We start from the raw sequence: 9,859 nt of genomic DNA, 5'->3' as shown, positions 1-9,859 counted from the left end.
TTTGTTCAAGATCACGCTGAACCGATATGGTTCTCATTAAAATTCTTATAGGACCAGGGAAGGATTTTAACTATTTTGGAGGCAAGTACCATATAAACCAGGGATGCGATTGCGGAGCCGCCATATTTTGCTGGAGCCGTTATTTTCGATAAAAACGGGATCGGGTTAGCTAAAAAAAAGAAGAGATTTTTTTATTGATAATAATTTGGTAACTCTGTTGTGTCGTGTGCAAATGCCCCTTTTAAGTTTTTCAAGGCCATTTGTATCAAAAAATAAACTTTTAAAACCATCCAAGTTAAAAATAGACTTGTCAAAAATTTGTTAAGTTTTTATTGATTTTAAGTCGGAGCCAAAAATCAAACTGTTCCGCATTCCTGACATAAACATAAACTTTTTGTAAGTGGAGGCTCTACTAACACCCATCTCCTCCCCCTCCCATTACTTAACTCAGGCGCCTCTAAAGACCTCTAGCGGCGTATCCGCTAGTAAATTAATGAAGTAATATTTATATGAAATTTATTTTCTTTTTCACCTTGAATACATGAAACCATTTAGATACAAATAATAAATAGACAAAAAATGCCAAATAATACTAAAATTAATAACAAAAATAAATTTGATTATTCTTTAAAATAAAAATAATTCTTTTAAAAGGAAGACAAAAGGTTAGAAAAAAAGCAAAATAATTTTTAAAAATAAAATTTTTTAAACGAAATATAATCTTAAGATGATGAGATTTTATTATATGAAACTTTTTATTATGTAATATGATAGGTATATTATAAATACATATAAACTTAATAATATTTTAAAAGTATGTATTTTCAAGGTAAATCAGTCACAAGCCAGGGAATCAGAGATAGGCCAGTGAAAGAAAAATTAAGGATTAATTTTCTTCCATTTACCTTTCCCTCCCTGGAAAGACACAAGCATTTAAAGAAAAAGTTATTGCGCTAAAATATGATGGATGATATAAATTATGGATTAAACAAAAAAAATTTAACTAAATACTTTTGTGCAATATCGAATTCTTTAAGTGTTTTTTTCATTGAAAACAGTATTGATGCATTTAACCCAAATAATCTTCATAAAATTAAATTTTCAATCATTATGATTTATGTGCCTAAAAATCAAAGAACATAAAAATATCAAGAATAAGTGGGTTAATTTCAAATACTTGTTATCCACAGAAAAAGTTAATTGAGGTATAGGACACTACTTCTGCTCTGACCGCCACCGCCACTAGAGTTGGCGCCGCTACCGCTGCTGTTGGACCCTCCGGAGGGGCGACTAGTAATGTTGGTTCGGGAGGGACCTCCTAGAATAAAAAGACATATTAATCTTAATAATAAAGTAACAGGATCTCTGTCTGTTTGTGTGTACCGAAGAAACTTGCCAACCGCTGAACTGATATGGTTCTCCTTTACAGGGTAGCTTCTTATAGGACCTAGAAAGGTTTATACTTTTTTGGGGGGATGGTACCACCACCCTCCCAAGCGAAATCGCAAAAAATAACATAACTGACCCAATCTAGCGGCGAAAAAATATTTTTTTTGTAAATAGCTGATTTTAACATAGATTGAAAATAAAACATTTTACGCGCCCCTAGAGGCCTCTAGGGATGTAGCGGCTAGTTTTAAATAAATCAATTGTTTGTCCTGAGGTGGGTGGAGCTATACAGATATTTTACATGGACTATACCTGGATGTGACCTACTACGACCAGCTGAATATCAGATAGTATTCTGGTGGTTGTTTGTCCTGGGGTGGGTTAAGCTATACAGATATTATACATGTACTATACCTAGATGTGATCTACTAGGACCAGCTGAATATCCAGGTAGTATTCTAGTGGTTGTTTGACCGGACCCGGTGCTTTGTTCTAATTTAGGCTTCTTTTCTGCAGGCTCATCCTGTACAAGGAAAACAATCAATGTACATTATACACAACACAAGTTTCATTTTATAAACATTAGTAAAGTAACAGATCTATAGTATAGATGTATATACAAATAACTAGCTCCCTCCCTTTTTCAATGACCTTTTTCGTCTAGTATTAACTTGTTTTTTACTACTTGGCTGTGTTAATATTCCCAACACTATTGGTCAATTTTCAATAACATAATTGAGAGTCGGCACAAGGACATTGATGGAGAGATGCAGTTATTTAATCCTTTCCCTCTCTAGGTAGTATAGTAAAATATATTAAAAAGAGTTCTTTATTTCTTGTATAGGTTATAATAACAGGGTGAGTGCAATTTGGCCATTAAAAAGCGCGACTGATTACCATGATCAGGAATAAGTCATAAAAAAAGGATGCTCTCAAGAATGAAGTTCCTCAGGGAGTAAGGGAGGGGACAATGGGCAATTAATTCAATTTAAGAGTTATCGCTGAAAGACTATGAAATCCAGAATAATCCGGAAAATATGAAGGAAATTGTAAAGGGAGAGGCAGAAAACTTTTAAATTAGAAAAGAGTTCCAAGAAAAAAGCATTCATTAGAAAATTAGATTACAAGCACATCAGACTGACATAATCATTCTGTAATTAATATCTATAAAAATCTCCCTGGAACCCATTCAACCCATCGCCCAATAACCCAAAATTTAATTGGGTTCTTAGAATGGCTATTAAATAAATATCACAATAAAGTTTTTATCTGTGAAGTGATATTTTCTGGAGAGAAAAAAATTGTTAAAACCAGCCACATCATAACAAATTAAGTTTATTGATACTTTTCTGCTAGATATTCAAAACTAACACACGAGTTGCGGCATTGGCTGAACAAGTACCCAAAGTCAGCCAGAAACTGCTAAATTCTTGTACATTCCCTTTAAGCCGGTACCCAAAGTCTGAGACTCGAAAAAATTGAATATTCGATCCATTGTCCCCTCCCTTACTCCCTGGAAGTTTCTACCTGTGAACCAGATTCTCCTTGTCTTTTCTTCATAGCATTTGTTTTCTTATCCCATTGTTGGTGCAGGTATCTACATCATGTTAAACATATTCAACAGTTATGAGTTTTGATCTGTATGTATGAAGGAACATACTATGTAAATAACAAGGCTAGATCAATAAAATAAATACAGTATCATACAGCAGTCATCAAAAGCTTTTTTATAAGTCTTTGGACTAGGTTTCTAATTTTTTACAGGAAATTAATTTTATTTAAAATTTTCTTGCAACTTCTGTTTGAAAACGAATGGCTTCTATCATCAAATGCTTATGGAGTTAACATTAATTCATATTAAGATAGAATCAATGTACGAATCTAAAACTTATCTATTATAAAACAAGTTTTACCTCAGAAGCATGTTTTCTCTCTCTGTAACAATCTTTTGTTCTGGAGGAATATCTTTAGTTGTCAAATACGTTGACTTTCGATTGTTGTAAGATCTAAAAACAAATATGATTATGTCCAAAAGTAGCCATGGGTTTATGATATGGTTATAATATTTTTTTTTGTATGTACTATTTATGTTCAACATTTGTAACATGATTTTTATGTCTTCAAGGTGGTTACTGATGACGGGTTAAATCTCTCAACAAATTTCGTCATAACTGAAGACGTTAAAAATTGTACTTGCTGTTGACAGTCAGATACCCAAATTAGTATTTAAAGAAGGGAAATGCTTTGGCTCTAAAACTGGCGCAACTCATTTACATTTACAGTTGGAACTTCAATATAAGGTCATGAGATACATTTACCTAAAGAAAGTTACCATTAAAGAAAGAGTTTTCCGTCACAATCAGCAGAAATACAGATCTATAGTATAGATGTATATACAAACAACTACCTCCCTTTCTTTTTCAATGACCTTTTTCGTCTGCTAGCAAATTGTTTTCTGCTACTTGGCTGTGTTAATATAAGCGACACCATTGGTTGATTTTCAATGACCCAATAGAAAGGTTGCACAAGGTTGATGCGATTGGGAGATACAGTTATTTAACCCTTTCCCCCTCTAGTGTTTGTACTCTAATAGCTAAATTACAAGCAGATATGGTAAATTACAGAAAAGCATCGCTCCAGAAACAGTGAAATAATATAAAAAGATGTTATATACTACCTATTATGGGTTTCAATATTAAGCCTTGAAAAGTGTTCTTTATTTTTAGATGGTAAATCTTTCAGTGCATCCGCTATACTCATTTTTATTTCTGTAACCAGGTACTCAGTTAAGTATTTTTTATTAGAACAAGTTCTAATAAATCTTTAAAAAATACAATTGTGAAAACAAATAGGTATCTTTGAATAGAGAAAGGAATGTGTCACCTAGAGAAAATAAATCTTTACTCAAATATTTTCACAATTGGAAAACTTATTTTTTTTTTCGATAATAACAACGCCCTACTGGAAATTAAGATGCTTCAAGACAGAGGAATAGTACAATGTACTTTTCTTTTTGCCTTATGTAAAATGAAAATATAAGGAAAATTTAAGATTTAGATTTATTTTGTTGCAATGGTAGGTACTTTTTAAAAGAAAACTTTTTAATTTGATCATGATCTTTTTTTACTGGTAAAATATTTGAAGAAAATTTTTCTTTTCTTTAGATGCCATTCACCTTTCTTTAAAAGTTGATTCATTCTATCACAATGTTTTTTCAAAGAGATATAAAAAAAATAAGCATACAATACAATAAAAAATGTTGGAAACTATACAAGCTTTTCTCCTTGTCCCTCTCTGTACGTGGTCATCTTCATTAATTCTTTCTGTGACATGATGTGCTTGTCCGTCAACTCTCCGCAGGAGGCGATCTTCACCTTCTCTGTAGGCTTACCAGATTTAGTTCCGAATTTCTAAATAAAGAGATGAATTTATTCAGTTTCAGCATTTAGATTTATTTAAGAATTGAAATATTCGTGTTCTATTATACTACTAGCGGATACGACCCTAGAGGCCTCTAGGAACACGTAAAATTGTTTCTCTTCAATCACTTTTAAAATCAGCTATTCACAAAAAATATTTTTTTTTTTGCAGATAGATGGTGTTAGTTACGTTATTAGCTAATTACAATTTTTTTTTTTGTCGATTTCTCCGGAAAGGGTGGTGGTAACCTCCCCCAAAATAGTTATAAATCTTTCCAAGACCTATGAGAAGCTACCCTGTTAAGGAAAACCCGTTCGGTTCAGCGGTTAGCGAGATCCTTCGTTACAAACAAGCAAACAGACAGACAGACGGACATTGTTCACCTTTGTATTATAGACTAGCGGCTTTTAAAAAAAAAAATTGGGGGGGGGGATGGAATTTATTTTTTTTTAGGGGGGGGGGTAGTCAACCCCAATATTTTAGTTTTAGTTTTAAAAAGAAATTTTTTTTTTGGGGGGGGGGTGTCCCATCCCCTAAGAAAATAGTTATAAACCTTTCCAGGACCTATAAAAAGCTACCCTGTTAAGGAAACCCCGTTCGGTTCAGCGGTTAGCGAGATCCTTCGTTACAAACAAGCAAACAGACGGACATTGTTCTACTTTGTATTATAGATATGTCATTTTAAAAAACCATCGAGTGCAAAAAATTAGGCTCGTTATTTTTGTTGGTTTAATAATAAAAAAGCCTTAAACCAATCAAAAGACTTAAATATTTACATTAAGTAGCATAAAAAAAACCCCAGGACCTATGTGAAGCTAACCTAAAATGAATAACTAAATCGACTCCCAGTATTTCGAAATCTCAAGCTACATACAAAAAAAAACCTAATACTTTAAAGAGCAGCGACTACGCCTCTAGAATTAGAACATTCTTACCTTAGAAAACACTTTATGCTTTATTTCTTTTAAAAACTAAGTTATAATTTACCTCTATTTTTTCAACCACACTGTAGCCAGAAATGACCTGACCAAAGACCACGTGTTTTCTGTCCAACCAATCTGTTTTAGCTGTTGTTATGAAGAACTGGCTCCCATTGGTTCCTGGACCTGAGTTGGCCATACTTAAGGTTCCAGGTCCTAAAATTACAGTATTTTTTTTAGTAGGACAAAAATATTGCCCTACTTAACCCACTTACTATTGACACTGTATTTAATTTAGGAAATAATACATCAAAATACATTAGAAGTGAGGATTTATAGACGAATGAACAAGGTCTCAAGCAAATAAACTTTACATATTGGTGTATGGTAAAGGGGTCATCTGTGGACTATTTCTATATTAGAATTCTAGAAATGATTTTTATTGACGGAATAAATTCAACTAAGGTTGGTAGCTTCTACAATATTGCGTAACATTGTGAGCAAGCTTTCAGTCAAATGCGGGTATTAAGTCTAACTGTTCTTAAAACACATAGTATAATTAAACGCATATTTAAAAACAGTTTGAATCTTACTCACAACTTCACGCAATATTGCAAAAGCTACTATTCCCTTTATAAATGATGTACCTAATATAATAGTTAATCTATATATAAAAGGCAGGATATTATAAGGATTGTTAGTTTATCTAAATCTCAAGAACAGCTTGACGAGTAGACCAATGCTTTAGTTAAAGTCATTATATAATAATTCAACAAATAGAAAACAGTCACATCATTATAAAACACAAGAGGAAGAAATGTAGATTTTAAATAATCATTAGGTAGTTAGGTAATAGTTTTATGTACAAATCGATTTTTTGTTTCTTGTTTTCTACCTGTATGTTTTAAAGTGAAATTTTCATCCGCAAACTTGGCCCCATATATAGATCTACCTCCAGTACCGTTGTGATTTGTGAAATCTCCACCCTAAAAAATCATTAGGAATAAGGGCGCTTTCACATAAGCACTGAAAATCCCCTCCTTAATTTGAAATAAATTAAAAGGGAGTTTTTGTTTGTTTGTTTGTTTAATACTTTAGCTCAGTAAGGTTAGCTTATCTTGGGTACTTTGCTGGGTACCGCAGGGTTATAACCCCCATTGGGGTTCACCATAAGAAGAAAAATAAATTTATCTCCCCTTCCATTATTTTCAACTTATTTTAAATATAAGAGGGGGGGGGGGGGGGGGGGAGGATATCAGACTGGTGCTCGCTCAACTGACACTTTGTGAGAAAACAACTAGGTAAATAAGATTACTTTTATAAACTAAAACGATTCGTAAAAAATAGTCCTAACGGCTTTTAGTAAAACATATAATAATGGATTAATCTAAAAGTATATTAACAGATTTTTAAGACTTAGGATTGGAATTAAAAGGGGATTAACTAACTTGCTACCCAACTTATCAACTAAACTTAATAATCTCTTTTTTTACATATGCGTTGTTGAAATTATACCCAAATTACTTTCTTTGCTAAAAGATATTGACAATAACACCATGCTCCATTTAAATAAGATGCAGAAAATAAAATACATTATATTTTTTTACCTGAACCATGAAACCAGGAATAACTCTGTGGAAGAAAGAGCCCTGGTACCCAAAACCTTTCTCATTTGTGCACAGCGCTCTAAAATTCTCTGCTGTTTTGGGAACAACATCTGCTCGTAATAAGATAATAATTCTACCCATCATCTTATCTCCAATCTTGATATCAAAATAAACCTGAAAAGATAAAAGTGTTAAAAATAAGGATGACAACATCCATAAAAAAGAAGCACTGAAACGGTAGGACAAACGGACATTAACGCTTGTATAGTGTCAGAACTGGATAATCAGAATATAAATGTAAAAGAGTCGAAGCAAAATTATAAGTAAACTTGTTGAAAAAACGCTTCATACAGAATAATGTTTATAGACATACTTACATTTTTAGGACTTGATTATAGAGTTGCTTTGCTTATAATATTGTACGTTATTGTCCCAGGAATCATTATACCAAAAATCAGATTAATCGGATAATTAGATCACATACAAATTTATTGTTAAAAAAGTAAAAAAAATTAACATGTTTAAAATGAACGTACGGACTTTCTGGTAATGATTATAGAGTTGCTACGCTTTGTAAATCATATTTAACTACTACAGGAATCATCATGCAAAGTTTGAAATCGATAGGACACTTCTAACATGCCCAAATTAACGAAAAAAGCTATCCGTTACAGACGTACGGAAGGACCAACAATAATTATAGAAAAGCTTCGCTTTTAAAAATATCAAATATTCTAATTATAAATTTTTGTATTTTATACATATGTGTGAACCAGGGTTGTTAAAAACTCGGGCTTTTAAATTAAAACTTCGACCAAACTCGGTTTTTTTGTGGGTTAATCAGAAATGTCTATCGAAAGGCTTTAAAATATACCTACTATATAATGATGAAACCTGACTATTTTAGACATAATTATGATCAAAACGGAAGGTAATGAACCTATTTATCAATTTTTAAAAGTTTACTTTCTTTAAAATTTCCAATTTCCATCTTCTAGTTATATTATATAGAAAATTAGATACCTAGAAAATATTCAACTAAAAAAACTAATGTAAAAACAATTGCGGTTTTTTTATAACCTACCCAAAACCCACAAAAAATCGGGTTTGGGTTATGGCTTAACAACACTAGTGTGAACTGTCATATCTCCAAAACAGTCGGCCCTCTTATCCCATAATATTATATATTCATTTTCCTTTCAGAAAAAAATTTTACCTGTGGATTCCTCTTCTTTTTGGCTTCCGGTTCATCCTCCGCAGTATCAGCCGCGCGCTTGGCACCTTCCTTCGGCTCCAGCCCGGGTGCAGGCATGGAGCCACCCTCGGGGCCTCCACCAGTGGCCAGCGAGGCACCAGCATACTTTTGGAGCCATTCGTCGGTGGCCCAGACAGGTCTGGTGCTTCCCTCCTTGATTTTCATTGGTTTGGCCAGGTTACACCTAAGTGTCCGCCCATACAACTCGCCATCGTTCATATTATCAATTGCAGCCTAAAATTTATCATTTGTATTACAAAATACTTTGATTTAATGATTTCTATCTGGATTCTCAACTGTAAGCAACCGTTAATGAGTCAAGGCAAGTTTATAAATAAAGCGTTAGGACGTTTGGTATACAAAATTAGAGAGAACTATGTATATTTCCTAAGACATACCAACAGACAATGTTACTTATTTCGCCCCTAATAATAGTTTTAACCAATGATATAAAGGGATAAGACAATTGCCGATAAATTTATGTAAATCCCTATTGATGATACATGAAATTACCCCTCCTGTAAATTAAATTTAGCGGTTGAAACGTTTAAACACTTAACTTAACCAATTAAAATAATTGACTAAGTCCCCAAAGCTGTTAAGCCAACGAATAAGAAAACGTTATTATAAAACTTTGGGAACTAGTGTAATAAAACAGCCTATATCCCCTCTCTCTCTCTTAACACTTTAAATACCTGTGCGTCCTCTGGTAGTTCAAATTCAATGAATGCAAATCCTCTGTGTTTCTCTGTCTCATAATCCAAGGGTATATTCACCTAAAAAAATACAAGTTGTCTAATACAAAATTATTTTTATAATAATTTGGCACCTAAAAAACTGTTTTACAAGATAAATTAAAACAGCTTCTTCAAAGTGTATAGGTAAATAAGTAGGTATAAACTTAATTTTCACAAACAGACTCGCTTTCACTTAATTGAAAACTCTTTTCATTCATAGGTTATAAAATATCCATCCTTAAATATTTTAACCTTCTTTGACCATAAAAAGCGGCTAAGCCAGAATTTCATATAGGCCATCAAGCAATAGTTTAAGGATTACCTCGACAATGTCACCAAAAGGAATAAAGGCGGCCTGCAGGGTTTTCTCGTCCACCTCCTCCGCCAACCCTCCCACATACAACAACTTTTTCCCACCCCCTGATGCTCCTTCGTGATCCATTTTTTATTATTTTCTGCAAAAAAAAGTTTTAGGTACAAAAAATATCACAGATGTTATTAAAATTCAGTGGCTCCGAAAAAAATTTTAAA

General features: G+C 32.9%; 2 protein-coding genes across 4 annotated transcripts; both read right to left on the bottom strand.

Moving 5' to 3' along the window:
- Positions 1-499: 499 nt before the first annotated feature.
- On the bottom strand, positions 500-4,169 carry LOC145324930 (DET1- and DDB1-associated protein 1). The gene is made up of 5 exons (XM_080167691.1): positions 4,067-4,169; positions 3,303-3,395; positions 2,917-2,986; positions 1,804-1,912; positions 500-1,318 (listed from the first exon to the last, which is right to left on the bottom strand). Exons 1-5 carry the CDS (start codon positions 4,147-4,149, stop codon positions 1,197-1,199), a joined length of 477 nt encoding a protein of 158 aa, XP_080023817.1. The 5' UTR covers positions 4,150-4,169; the 3' UTR covers positions 500-1,196.
- On the bottom strand, positions 4,149-9,803 carry cyp33 (peptidylprolyl isomerase cyclophilin-33). 3 transcript variants are annotated; one of them, XR_013881355.1, is made up of 8 exons: positions 9,651-9,803; positions 9,287-9,367; positions 8,553-8,825; positions 7,337-7,510; positions 6,625-6,715; positions 5,797-5,945; positions 4,565-4,799; positions 4,149-4,272 (listed from the first exon to the last, which is right to left on the bottom strand). XR_013881355.1 is itself a non-coding variant. In XM_080167674.1 (7 exons), exons 1-7 carry the CDS (start codon positions 9,768-9,770, stop codon positions 4,656-4,658), a joined length of 1,032 nt encoding a protein of 343 aa, XP_080023800.1. In that variant the 5' UTR covers positions 9,771-9,803; the 3' UTR covers positions 4,149-4,655. The 3 variants fall into 3 exon arrangements, 1 of the variants encoding a protein (XP_080023800.1); XR_013881352.1 differs by having other exon boundaries at positions 4,149-4,245; XM_080167674.1 differs by having other exon boundaries at positions 4,149-4,799.
- Positions 9,804-9,859: the final 56 nt, after the last annotated feature.

This window comes from Acartia tonsa, chromosome 1 (genome assembly GCF_053477335.1).
Source record: "Acartia tonsa isolate MP-2025a chromosome 1, ASM5347733v1, whole genome shotgun sequence".
NCBI classification, from domain to species: domain Eukaryota; kingdom Metazoa; phylum Arthropoda; class Copepoda; order Calanoida; family Acartiidae; genus Acartia; species Acartia tonsa.
Note: the sequence above shows the minus strand (reverse complement) of the source record. Positions and strands in the feature narration are given on the sequence as shown.

Excerpts from the sequence above, each read along its gene's own strand:
- LOC145324930 (XM_080167691.1), bottom strand. The coding sequence starts at position 4,149 with ATGAGTATAGCGGATGCACTGAAAGATTTACCATCTAAAAATAAAGAA. Across the intron at positions 3,396-4,066 it reads AATATTGAAACCCATAATAG|ATCTTACAACAATCGAAAGT; the intron begins GTAGTATATAAC and ends ATTTGTTTTTAG. Across the intron at positions 1,319-1,803 it reads TCCTAGTAGATCACATCTAG|GAGGTCCCTCCCGAACCAAC; the intron begins GTATAGTACATG and ends TTTTTATTCTAG.
- cyp33 (XM_080167674.1), bottom strand. The coding sequence starts at position 9,770 with ATGGATCACGAAGGAGCATCAGGGGGTGGGAAAAAGTTGTTGTATGTG. Across the intron at positions 8,826-9,286 it reads AACTACCAGAGGACGCACAG|GCTGCAATTGATAATATGAA; the intron begins GTATTTAAAGTG and ends GATAAATTTTAG. Across the intron at positions 4,800-5,796 it reads GTGTGGTTGAAAAAATAGAG|AAATTCGGAACTAAATCTGG; the intron begins GTAAATTATAAC and ends CTCTTTATTTAG.